The sequence below is a fragment of the Prionailurus bengalensis genome, chromosome B2 (assembly GCF_016509475.1).
Source record: "Prionailurus bengalensis isolate Pbe53 chromosome B2, Fcat_Pben_1.1_paternal_pri, whole genome shotgun sequence".
Taxonomy (NCBI): domain Eukaryota; kingdom Metazoa; phylum Chordata; class Mammalia; order Carnivora; family Felidae; genus Prionailurus; species Prionailurus bengalensis.
In genome coordinates, this window is record NC_057349.1 from 39,568,167 (window position 1) to 39,581,757 (window position 13,591).

Here is a 13,591-nt window from a genome sequence, read left to right on the forward strand (position 1 = left end):
ACAATCCAGAAAAGAAGAGGTAATGAGGAACAGGAGGGAAGCTTTCTTAGGCCTTGGGCATCCTCCTAGCCACCTCCCTTCCTTTTATGTAAAGCATGTCCTGGAAGGAAGAATGCTCTTTCAAACTAGGGTGGAACCAGGGTTATAGGCAACCTGTTCAGTTTCCTGAAACTGATCTAGGGATGGCATGCCAACAATGGGTACTTAATTATAACAATGAGATGATATTACCTATATTGTCATTAAAGCTTGAAGACATTCACTGAAAATGAAACGATATGGCAAATTCAACCAAAAACCTGCCCAGAAAGAGGAGGCAAGTTCCCCAACGAGGCCAACACAACGTACAGCACAATGAAAGGTACAATGGCCACCCTCCATTATGCATAATTACAGCAAATGTTGGCTACCCTAGTCCGCCCAGATAACCTGTGGGAGGCACTCACAGGAAGCCCAAACTCTAACCAGCCAGCCTCCCTGCAGTGCGATGGGCAGTGTAGGGGTCAGGGTGGGCCAACCTACCTGACTGAGTAGCTGCCCGTGGAATATGGTGTTCACCACCTTTAAGACCTGTTTGGTGAGCTTCCTCTGGGAGAAGGGGATGAGGATCCGGCGCGTGGTGCCCTCGGACTCGAGCTCTTGCTGCACTTTGTGCAACAGCTCACAGAGGAATTCCTGCGCGTCCTGCTGGTCGTAGCCCCGGAAGGCGGGGATCAGGCTCCAAACGGAGTGAAGCATGGCAAAGGGTGACACCAGGGCCCACTTGCCGGACCACATGACACGGAAGAGGGTGTGCAATTCGTGACAGAGGGAAATGTGCTTCGAGCTCGGTTCCTTGTTCTGGATGAGTTCTAGGCTCCTGCTGATGGAGGCCCCGCCGTTGAAGCAGAGGCCCTCCCGCTCGCACGACTCAGCCCGGTCGCTCCTGGCCGACAGCTCGGTGGCCGAGCTGCCGGCCGGCCTGCCCGAGAGCGGAGCCTTCCCGTTGGGGGCCTTGGGAAACAGTTGTTGGGTCTGGGAAGGGTCGAGGTTCAGAAAACACTCGCGGAACTTCTGGAGGTGGCTAAGCACCTGCAGGATGGAGTTCATGTAGCAGGTGTTGCCCAGGTTGCGCAGGCCCGTGACGCCCGGCGCTATGGCGGGCGCGCGGCGCGGCTGGGGGCGGCCCCCGGCGGGCGCGCGCGGCGGGGCGGGGCGCGGGGCGGCGGCGCGGGGCGCGTGCAGCAGCAGGCGCGCGCTCTTGCGCGGAGGGGCGCTGGCCAGCTCCTCCAGCAGCCGCCGCTTCACCTCGCGCCGCCGCTGCCGCGCCTCCTCCTTCTTGCGTTCCAGCGCCTCCTCCTGCCGCCGCTGCTCCAGCTTCGCCTGGCCGCGGGAGCTCTTCTCGAACCAGAGCCGCAGCGTCTTGGCCAGCAGGCGCTGGCGCCGGTACCACAGAGCCGTGAGCATCTGCGGCTGTCCCTGAGGAGCGCGCTGCGGCGGGACGGCGTCCTCGCCCGAGGCCATGGACCGCAGCGTCCGGCCGCGCCTCAGCGGCGGGTCCTGCTTCTGGCCCCTGACCGCCAGGAGGGAGCTTCTGAGCAGCTTCAGGTCCCCCTCGGGGTTATCGTTGAGCACATAGTCCTTGCACAGGTAACAGAACACGTACAGATCTCGGACCTCCATAGCTAGCGGGTGCCCAGTCTCCTCAAAGTGTTTAAGGGCGTGATCCTCGATGTAGCGGCCGCAGGCCACGTGGGAGCACTTGAGACAAGCCCACACCGACTCGGTGGTGGCGCACTCCCTGCAGCACCACTTCTGCGGGTTCAGGATGGAGTGGTCCTGGGCGAGCCGCAACCGCCCGACATGTTTGCATCTATCCATGTCTTATAGAAGGCTCCAGTCTTTCAACCTGGCACGACAGAGCCCCAGAAAAGAGAGAGAGAGAGAGAGAGAGAGAGAGAGAGAGAGAGAGAGAGCTTTCAGCAAAATCTTTTCCTAGAAAAAGGCTTGCAACCGCCGTTTTCAACTCAATGCTCACTAGTTTTCAATTCAAAATTGGTTCCTTTGGAAGGAAGTTAAGAAATAAAATACTGTCTTGGGGGGAGGGCTTGGCACTAAGTCGAATCTTTACATTTTCTAAGCTTGTATAAATTCCCGAATATCAGCTAATTTTTACGTGAGGCTGATTTGTATTCCTTAGGTAATGTCATTACCCTTAGTTCATTCACATTGCACCCAACTGGCCACCAGGGGAAAGAAACTTGTATTCTGAACCATCTCTGAACTGATCATGTCCTCTGTATCTTGTACTGATCAAGATCCTAGTTGTATGGACAAAGGGACAGGAGAGGAGAGACATAATGTTTCAAATACCAGTGAGAGATGAAGACCCTCAAATGTAAAGGCAATCTTAGGTCAGTTTCAATGTATTTCAAAATAGAGGTAACAGGACAGGTAAAGGTAAGAAAGAGAAAGTCCTCTACAGTACAAGGTGCCATTTTTCTTTAAAAATTTTTAATGTTTATTTTTGAGAGAGAGAGAAACAGAGTGTGAGCAGGGGAGGGGCAGAGAGTGAGGGAGACACAGAATCTGAAGCAGGCTCCAGGCTCCGAGCTGTCAGCACAGAGCCTGACACGAGGCTTGAACTCATGAACCTTGAGATCATGACCTAAGCTGAAGTTGGATGCATAACTGACTTAGCCACCCAGGTGTCCCTAAGGTGCCATTTTTCTTTTCTTGGGTCCAAAGAACCTGGCTAAGGAGATAGTCTGTGAGTCTGAATCTAAATAACTTTTTTTTTTTTTTTTGTAGTAGGCTCTACACCCAGCATGGTGCTCAAACTCACAACCCCTAGATCAAGAGTCACATGCTCTACCGACTGATCCAGCAAGGCACCCCGATCTAAATAACATTTTATATGTCCACTATGGTCTGAATGTTTGTGTAACCCCCATTCATGTGCTAAAATGCCCCTTGCCCAAGGTGATGGTATTAGGAGGCAGGGCCTTTGGGAGATGATCAGGTCATGAATGGGTTGACCCTCATGGAATGAGCCTTCACGAATGGGATTTTAGTGTCCTTATAAAACAGTTCCCTCACCCCTCACCCACGTGAGGACACAGTGAAAAGCCAGTCTTATGGCCGTGAATCAGGAAGTCCTTACCAGACATGGAATCTGGTGCCATGATCTTGGGACATCCCAGCCTTCAAACTAAGAGAAACATTTGCTGTTTATAAGCCACCGAGTCATGGTATTTTTGTTATAGCAACCCTGAGGGACTAAGACAATGTGAAAAGAACATGTACATCTTGTAGAAACGGTGGGAAAACTTTTACTTTCGTTACTAAAAGTATATGTAAGTACCGAATTAGATCTCTTAGGACAAGTGATGGAGTGGCTACTGGTTTAACCAAACTACCAAGCAAAAAGAAAAAAAAAAAAAAAAAAAAGCAAATCTTCCAGATGATATACATGAAAATGCTTTTTAAAATAGTGGCAATAGGGGCACCTGGGTGGCGCAGTCGGTTAAGCGTCCGACTTCAGCCAGGTCACGATCTCACGGTCCGTGAGTTCGAGCCCCGCGTCGGGCTCTGGGCTGATGGCTCAGAGCCTGGAGCCTGTTTCCGATTCTGTGTCTCCCTCTCTCTCTGCCCCTCCCCTGTTCATGCTCTGTCTCTCTCTGTCCCAAAAATAAATAAACGTTGAAAAAAAAAATTTAAAAAAAAATAAATAAAATAGTGGCAACATATTGAGCTTTTTTTCTTCTTCCTGTCTTCCTAACATTGCTTCTTCCATATTGTTCTTCCGAGAAACCTAATGGGCAATTTCTCTAAGGAAAAGAGGCTAGACAATTAATTTAAAAGAAAACTCTTTATTCTTTGGAACCTTGACAGTTGTTTTTTTTTTCTTTGCCAGTACCAATATTTAAATTTCCTAAAGGTATTTCCTCCTATAAACTTCCTTCAACCCCATTTCTTCTACACCTTCATTTCTGTGAGCAAATGAAGTTGCATGATTATGGAGTCACCCAGAGAAGTTTTAAATCCAGTAAATTCTGAGTAGTTCCTTTAATTGGGTTTCCAGATGCCCTTTTTGGCCTTGTCCTATTGCTAAAACCTACAACTATATACCACAGGACCAAATGAGAGATCCTTCCTATTTTTTATTGCCCATTCCAGATTGGCAAAGGCCATGTCCCTAGATAAGAAACCCTTAAATCATACAAAGGAAAGCAACCTAGGTGATCTTCAATCAAGTCAGATCATGCTTTTCCTTTGAGTTCTTTCAGGATTTAGGTTCTCCTACATTATTTTTCTAATTATTGATTTGTTTTACTAAGTGCCCTGTAAGTCTCTGGATGTATTTCCTAACTAGATATAATCTTCTTCGGTTAGAAGATCATGTGTTATATTTCTTTTTTCACCCCTTTATAGCTTCACAACTTGTGGGTGCTCAACTCTTAGTGGTCAGAGGTGTTTTGTCAGACTTACCTTCCTACACAGTCCAGAATGGCACTGAATTAACCATTTCTTTTTACTTTTTGTAGGGCACAGCCAAATTAAAACGTACATATATTAAAAAGATGAGATGGTAAATAAATGAATTTTCTTTTTGCTATTTATTACCAACCAAAAGTTGAAGTTGAGTATGCATGGTGCTTGCAACCAATTACTGGGGACACAAAAGAAAGTCAATAATTACAGAGCGAAGGGGGAAGCAAAATCAAGAGACTGGCAACTCTCAAGTTCCTCACTTTATATTTTTCAAAATGTAGTTTCTGAGCCACTTACCAGCATCAGAATTCCCTAGGATACTTGTTATTTGTACAGATTTCTGGTCACAGCTCCAAACCTAATGAATCAGAATCTGGGGAGGGGTCTCAAGTCTCCATTTAAAAAAAAAATTTTTTTTTCAACGTTTATTTATTTTTGGGACAGAGAGAGACAGAGCATGAACGGGGGAGGGGCAGAGAGAGAGGGAGACACAGAATCGGAAACAGGCTCCAGGCTCTGAGCCATCAGCCCACAGCCTGACGCGGGGCTCGAACTCCCGGACCGCGAGATCGTGACCTGGCTGAAGTCGGACGCCTAACCGACTGCGCCACCCAGGCGCCTCAAGTCTCCATTTAAAATAAGCCCTACAGGGGCGCCTGGGTGGCGCAGTCGGTTAAGCGTCCGACTTCAGCCAGGTCACGATCTCATGGTCCGTGAGTTCGAGCCCTGCGTCAGGCTCTGGGCTGATGGCTCGGAGCCTGGAGCCTGTTCTGATTCTGTGTCTCCCTCTCTCTCTGCCCCTCCCCCGTTCATGCTCTGTCTCTCTCTGTCCCAAAATAAATAAAAGACGTTGAAAAAAAAAATTAAAAAATAAACAAATAAATAAAATAAGCCCTACAGAGGACTCGCTTGTGCATTAAAACCTCAGAACCACTGCACTAATCCAGTAAATGATAGGGATGAAGATGTCCTCATGGAAATCAAAGAAAGAATTTTCTTTCTCGACATCTTCTACTTCGACCAACATTAATTATCCAATAGAACTTCCAGCAATAATGGAAATATAATTTATCTGTGCTGCTTAATACTGTATTAACTGGCCACCTGTGCCTATTGAGTACTTGCAATGTGGCTAGTGAGAATGAGGGACTGAACCTTTAGTTTTATTTAATTTTAATTAATTTAACTTTTAAAGGTTTATTTATTTATTTTGAGAGAGAGAGAGAGAGAGAGAGAGAGAGAGAGAGCGGAAGAGGGGCAGATAGAGGGAGAGACTCTCAAGCAGGCCCTGTGCTGTCTGCACAGAGCCTGATATGTGGCTCAAACCCACAAACCTAGAGATCATGACCTGAGACGAAATCAAGAATCTAACACTTAGCCAGCTAAGCCACCCAGGTGCTCCTAATTTTGACTAATTTAAATTTAAATAACCATATATGGGTAGTGGCTGCAATACTGGATAGCACAGACTTAAATACACCAGGACATATAAATCTTTAGCTCACTCGGCTTTTCTTTTTGTTTTCTTTCCTTTGAAAGATTCAGTACTCACTGAATCGTATCTGAATAGCCTCTTCTTATGACTCAAAACCTGGCAAATCCCCATTTTAGCCAACAGGAGCCTTGATGTGTCTTCAGGAATTTAATTGCTACAGAGATCTTATCACATGAAACTCAGCACAGCTTTAAATCCTACAAAGAGAATATCTCTGTGAACAGGAAGCCAGCAACACAACACTCGGAACACTGATGCCTTGCAAAATCAAGGCCTATGCTGAACAGCCAAAAGCCCAAATAGAAAAACACCAAAGAACCATTCCACACCCTCTCCGTGAAGAGCTGTCAAATGGAAAGGGCACTCTGGAAATTCTTTCTTCTGATTTAATTTTCTGATCTATAAATCTGCTGATCACGCACATCCTTTCCTGCACAGCCCTTTCCCCATTACAAATCTGTCGTGGCAACTCACTAACCTGCCATATGGCAGAGTAAATCCATTCAGGAAAACACAGGGCTACCTTGTACCTCACCACACTGAGTTAAGCTAGGCAGACTAGCTTCTCTGGGGAAAAAACATATCATGAAATGGAAACCACCCAAAAGTGACACAAAAGAAAAAAGCCACTTTAACCAACATACAAAATAAAGAATAAAGAGAACACAATCCAGGTATACTCCATTCAAGAGAGGCAAAGTTTAACATACCTCTCATACATACTCTGATTAAGAACCAGGCCTAACACCCATAAGTGTAAAGAATTCTATTTTACATTTTGCTGATATGTACACCTTTTCCTTCATAATTCCCAAAGGCCATAATAGTCCTAACACTTCCACTTAAAACCTACATCACCCAGTGTGACAGACACCCAACATCCTAGAGCTAAACTTGCAGTGTAACTGGCAAAGAATAAGATGTGCCTTAACAGTTCTCCATTGATAAGGAGATGAGCAACTTTAAATGAATGTCCTACACACCCTGGATTGATCTACACATGGGGTAAATAAACTTGACAAAATATTATTGCTTCTTTAATTACCATAGTTTTATTTTAAAAATATGAATCAACTCGACTACAAGACATAATCACTATTTAAAAGCATCCCACTATAGTTAATGCCACTAAATTTTAAATTAGAAGAAGGTAATGAAATCTTCAACTCATGCCTTTGTTCTGAACTAGGAACTTCTAGATTTATCCCATTCTTTTTTTTTTTTAAAGTCTCTGTATGAGATGACCGAACATTACAATCATCTTTCAAAAATCTATAGCTTAAAAATACGATTGTCTTTTAATTGGGGCATTCCAATTGTTCTCTTGTAGCAAATTTCTTAGCTGATCCTAAACGTGTTAACTACATCACCAGAATAAAACTTCTGCAGGGAAGGCGGGGGGAATCAACAAAAACCAAATAGGAAAAAAATAATCTCCTTTGGAGAGAATCCCATTTCTTCTCTCTCCTTCATCATAGTGATTTCTTCTCAGTTCTTAACTAAGGACAGTGGAATAATCCTGCCTGGTCTTAGTGAGACCAAGTGGCATAAATTCCAGCTTCAGAGAGAGTAGACACTATGGTAACATGCTGACAGCCTTCATTTACATAAAAGAATACTAATTACGTGGTATCATCAACATCTGCGATTCTGCTCACTGCCATATGCGACAGCACAGGGTATTTTAACCCTTCAACTTACTAAATGTACCCTAAATTGCATGTACCACAAAACTCGCAAAGACTGCTTGAAAAGACACGGTGAATACATTTTTCTAAATAAGTACTGGAAATGAATTTTATTTTCAGCTAACATTTTATTTCCAAAAGATATGGGAAAATATAATTTAATACCAATATACAATTAAGGAAAAGGTGAAGGTACAGTAATAACCCCAAAGGGAAGAACGCTACATTCTAGAGTATTATGCAGGGCTCTAACAAGCTGTATTATAAGCACAATGAAACTAGCCTTTTGCATTTTTAGATTATGGCTATAGTAAGGCAAAAACAATAAAAATACAAAATAAGAAAAAAAGTAGGAGAAAAGCCTGAGAGGGATGACATTGGTGAGAGTGCTCAGAAGCCCTCTACTAAGGCAGTGTATGTGTGGGGAGGGGGCTGAATGGGTGGAGTGTCCCCGCTCCTTGCTGCTCCCTTCCTCCCGCCCCTCCCTCTGGGTTCCCATCCTCCCTGAATATGGGGGTGACCGGAGGGGAGGAGGGTAACCTATAGGTCAGAGCACTGCTCAGAGACTCCTAGAGAGGCTGAATTCTCTTGAGAGGGCTTCAGAAGCACTGACTAAATGTGTTCTGACCTCTGACCTGAGGACAGGGCTGACTACTGAAGCAGTGACTCTAAGCCACGGGCAATGGCATACTCATACGCTGGGTGTGCCAAGCCTTGTGAGCTGTGTTCCCGCTCACCTGGTGTCAGTAGTCAAGTACCGGTGTTCAGGAATGACTGTCTAATCGTTGGTGACAGCAGATTTAGGTTACGCCCATGTGTCTCTCTCACTTGTGTTAGGCCTTGCCTTCTTCAGTAAAAAAGGAGTAGGGTTCAATTAGGAAGCTGGGCCAGGCCCATGACCCTGCTCTGCCCACGGCAGGGGCCGTACCTGTGGCCCAGCAGGGACATGACAAGGGCAGCACAACCAGCACAGAAAAAATGCTCTGCTCTGTACCAAATACCAACCTCTCTGACCACAGTAAGAGCTGGAATTGGGTTTAAGCCCTTTGTACCTTCAGTCTCTGCCGTCTTTTGTTCACCTTTCTCTCCAGGTACACATATGCCCAAGTCTCTCCTGTCTAGACAGAGGAGAGGCATACAGACACTTTCTCCTCCGCCTACTTTATTTCTGGCAAGATCATGTGCAGCTGCATCTTCCCTCACAGTTCACTCTTCAACACATCCACTGCATGGAAACTATTTTCTCAAAGGTCATTACTAATTTCCTTATAGCGAAGTTCATTAGCCTGAATTTTAGGCTACTGTTCTCTGGTTTTCTTCCTATGTCTGTAATTATACCTTCCCTGTTTTTGTGTGTCTCTCTTCCTGGAAATGTAGGCTTTCCTCAAGGTTCTGTCTTTGGCTCTCTTCTCAGTGATTTCATCTATTTCTAGAATGTTGAGTATCATTTCTGTACAAGATGATATATTTTATTTTGTTTTTTTAATTTTTAGAGAGAAAGAACGAAAGTGGAGGACTGGGGCAGGGGGAGAGAGAGAGAGAATCTTAAGCAGGCTCCACACTCAGCACGGGGCCTGATACAGGGCTCGATCCCACAACCTTGGAATCATGGCCTGAGTAGAAATCAAGAGTTGGACGTTCAACTGACTGAGCCACCCAGGCGCCCCAAGATAATGTATTTTAATTTTCACAAATACTTCTTAAAAAGCACTTTATTCAGACAGTTTACATACCATAAAATTCACTCATTTAAAGCATACAACTCCACAATTTTTAGTATTTTCAGAGTCCCGCAAGAACTTCTGAATATAAAATCCATTTCATTGCAGAGTCTCAGTCTCAGGTTGGATTTTCAGTCGGATGCTTGCATTATGTATATGACTATTAATAGTATCTGCAAGACGAAGCTATTGAACATGTTTTGCGTTTTGTTTGCTTAGTAGCTGTGATGATCAGGCACCGAGATATATACAGTTTCATGCAGGTCTCCAGGTGATGAAGATACATAAGATGACTGATAGGGGGTTATGGAGATGCCATCTGTGGAACAAAGCTAAGCTAGCTGGCCTTCAAGGGATCTGACCTTTTGATTGATTAACCTAATACTCTTGCCAAAGAGATCTGTGCCTAAAACTTATTAACACCTTGTCGAGGAGGAGAGTAGACTGGGGAAAGGTGGCCAAAAAAGAGTGCTCACAAGAAATTCTGAATCCACGTGGAACACACACACACACACACACACACACACACACACACACACTGTTAGAAATGTCACCTGTGACTCTGCAGAGAAATGGTAGCCAAGAGTAGAGGATAACTAGGTTTGCTGTATAAACATGAAACACAGCTTTACTGTAATTTATGCTGCTGCCCGATCAAAGGGCCCTATTTGCTACAACCTGGTGTAAATGTTTTAGCATTGTCTCCCTGACAAGCTAGTGTTGAAGCAAGGTCCAAACTAAAGACTCCCTCTTCTACTCCACTGCCATATGGGAAATCTCTGACACTGAGAATCAGGGTTAACCTTTCAAAAATTTGACCCCAGGAATTGTGGTTTGTCCCTGCAGTATGCCTCTAAAACAGTATGCTCTCCACAGCAGCCAGTCAGTCGTCAACAACGTATACATATGTCAAAGTCTGTATGTGTGCCAAAACTTCTTGAATTGTGTACTTTAAGTATGTGCGGTTAACTGTATGTAAATTACACCTTAGTAGAGCTGTTAAAAATTACACAAACACACACCCAGCGAACAATTTACCCCTAATGAATAGATGGAGGCAGCAGCTTCAGGAATGGTTAACACCAGTAACACCTGACTCCACTGATCAGCTTTACACTAAAAGCAGGAGAATCAGACACTACATGCTTCCCTGATAGGATGTAATAAAGGGCTCACAGCAGCATCACCTATGAAGTACTCTGGCTGAAAGACCTGAATCTGAGTCCAGTGAAGCATTTAGATCTAACTACTAAGGTATGAGAAATGTGGGTGACAGAACATGCTACCACAAGGCTGCAATTAGCCAGATTACCACATCAGAGTGTGGCAAATGCTATGGGCTCAATGATCTGTAGTCTTTAATAAATAAATGATACGAGGAAAAAGGGGGTGGGGATGGATCTGCTATAGATTATACGAAACCTAGAGACATATCAACCGCATTCAATGTGTGCCTCAAATGTATCTATTTTTTAATTTTTAAAAAATGTTTATTTATTTTTGAGAGACAGACTGTGAGCAGGGGAGGAGCAGAGAGAGAGGGAGACACAGAATCTGAAGCAGGCTCCAGGCTCTGAGCTGTCAGCACAGAGCCCGACTTGGGGCTTGAACACATGAGCAAGGAAGTCATAACCTGAGCTGAAGTCAGACGCTTAACTGACTGAACCACCCAGGCGCCCCTGTGTGGCTCATATTTAAATCTTGATTTGAACAAACCAACTATAAAAAGACAGTTTGCAGATAACTGGGAAAAAATGTTTTAAAATACTGTATGCCTCTACCTATTTTCACTATTTTTTTTAACAGTTTCATTGAGATATAAGTGACATACAACAAACTATACATATTTAAAGTATACAATTTGGTACGTTTTGGCATATAGTATATACTTATAAAAGCACCACAATCAAAAGACTGAACACACCCATCACTCCCCAGATTTCTTTCTGCCTCTTTGTAATCCTTCCCTCTCTACCACCCGAAGTCCACAGCTGGAGAAATTTGAACACAAAGTATTAGAAAACATTAAATAACTATTTTGTGTGACAGTGATACAGTGGTTATACCTTTTCAGTCTTTGTATGTTAGAAATATCTCAAGTATTTACAGGTGAAATATTATGATGTGTGGAATTTGCTTTAAACTATTCTGGGGGGAGTGGCAGGAAGATAGATGAAACACTGTCAAAACATTCATACTTGAAGCTGGTTGATGGGTACATAGAGCTCATTATACTATTCTCTTTATTTTAGGATATGCTTACAAAATTTTTTAAGACAAAAAAGTAAAGAATATATTCTCTGATAGCAAAAGAATATCACAAATTAGACAATCTGTGAGAACCTTTCACTCTCTATCATCATTTTACCATCACGTCTAGTTTTACTGTGAAACACACCCTCCCACCTGAAACGAACGCACCAAATCAAAAAAGCAGTTCTCGGCAGTGTTAGTCACAGAAGATGGCTGGCAAAATACCCTTTGGTCTGGGCCTCAAATATACCCTTCAGGCTCAGGTGGCAACTTCTTTGCTGGCCCCCAAAGTTTCTTTCAAATACTTCTGCCCACAAAAACTTCCTGAGTATCTTTGTCTTTGGGGGTCACAAAGCCACTTTAATCAGTCTGTTGAAATGCTCTTGCTTGGTCTAAAGCTTCTCTCTGAACTTCTTCCCTTATTGGAAAAGAAAAATCCCTCATTTGGTCAAGTTCTGCTCCTCCCTCACTAACTCTGATCATCTAGGTGTCAAGGAGCCCATCCTGTACCTTCCTAAGTCTCCCTGTGGTCGCAGCAAACAAGAGCACAGACCTCTGACCCCACAGGCGGACACACTTTATTCCCAGTCCACATGTTTGGCAAAGCAACATTTGGCCACATGGATCCGATCCAATATTCACAAACCTCAACCAACAGGTTGTTTTCCAGTTGAGACTTTGGGATAGGTCTTCTCCGAGAATCGATGTTATAAATAGCACTTGGTCCAGTTAAAGCCCATCGTGTATCTATAGCACAGTACTAGAATACTAGCGCCACCACGAAGCTAACTATCAAATGTATTATTTTGAGAAAATTGATTCAAAGTTTCAACTTGAAATGCCAAGAATTACTCTCCCAGCTGCAGCCCTGGCAGTGAAATTGTGAAATCTCCCTCCTCCCACTTCCCCACATGGCTGAAGAGGGCTTTCCACACATGGTCATTTGTATGGAAGACACATATATACGTTACGAACTGCCTGTAGAGGAAAAAAGGGAACAATTTCTGTGAATGGAAAATAAATCTGACTAGAATTTACAAATGGATTGTGAGGATTAGATGCCTGTGTTGGTTATTTCAGTGGCTGTTTCAAGAAATGGGAACCTCCTCTTCCTAATGTCCTGTTTCTTAAAATGATAGCAGTATATTTAGTTCCGGGCCTCCCCCATCAATACACCAAAGCACATCTTTTAGGACAAAGGCCCATCATATTTTGCATGAGTGGAGACACAATTTTTAAGCACTTTATTTCAAGAGCACAGAAGAAGACAAATGTCTAGAAAGAAGGATCAAATACAAAGGGGTATTTGTTACATACACACAAAAGGAGAAAAACTGGAAGCTACAAAGAACACTCAGGCGCTTTAATAGAGAACAGATTAAATAAATTATAAATTGGCCCTACAACAGAAACCATCAGTTGTTTTTTGTTTTGCTTCGTTTTATAAAGAGGCAGACCTATTTGCACAACAATTCAAAATACAGTATGTGAAAAAAACAAAGGGGCAGAATGGTGTATATAATATACCATCATGACTGTTCAAAAAAAAAAAAAAAACAACTATACACACACAACCTCCCTCCCTCTCTTACATGCATTGAGGTTAAACAAGAAGCTGGTAACATCGCATACCCTGTGGTGGCAATCTGGGGGTGGAGATGGAGAGGACACTCATTCATCAACCTTTGATCCTTCTGGGAAAAAGAAATCATGTGTTATCTATTTTTAAAAAGGATATGGCACTGAGGAGACTGTTTCAACAGTCTTAAAAATTCAGGCATCAGCAAGATGACTGAAGATAAGCACAGAGCATACATGGTTTATTATGTTTTCATTAGAAAAGAAGATTCAGAGATAGGCAGCCAGATGATATTTATGGTGCATGGAGAACCTAAGGAATTATATTTTAGTAGCACTAATCATTGCACAGGGAACCCCCCTCACTCTTCTCCATAAGCTTA

The 13,591-nt window shown here is 43.6% G+C and overlaps 1 protein-coding gene across 3 annotated transcripts in view; it reads right to left on the reverse strand.

Annotated features, from left to right (window-relative positions):
• USP49 (ubiquitin specific peptidase 49) overlaps window positions 1–13,591 on the reverse strand; it is a 93,058-nt gene that overhangs the window by 10,642 nt on the left and 68,825 nt on the right. For all 3 annotated transcript variants that reach the window (XM_043591378.1, XM_043591380.1, XM_043591379.1), the window contains exon 4: window positions 523–1,888. In XM_043591378.1, coding sequence (XP_043447313.1) covers window positions 523–1,860 — 1,338 coding nt within the window. In that variant the 5' untranslated portion in view covers window positions 1,861–1,888. The remainder of the gene's footprint in view (window positions 1–522; window positions 1,889–13,591) is intronic.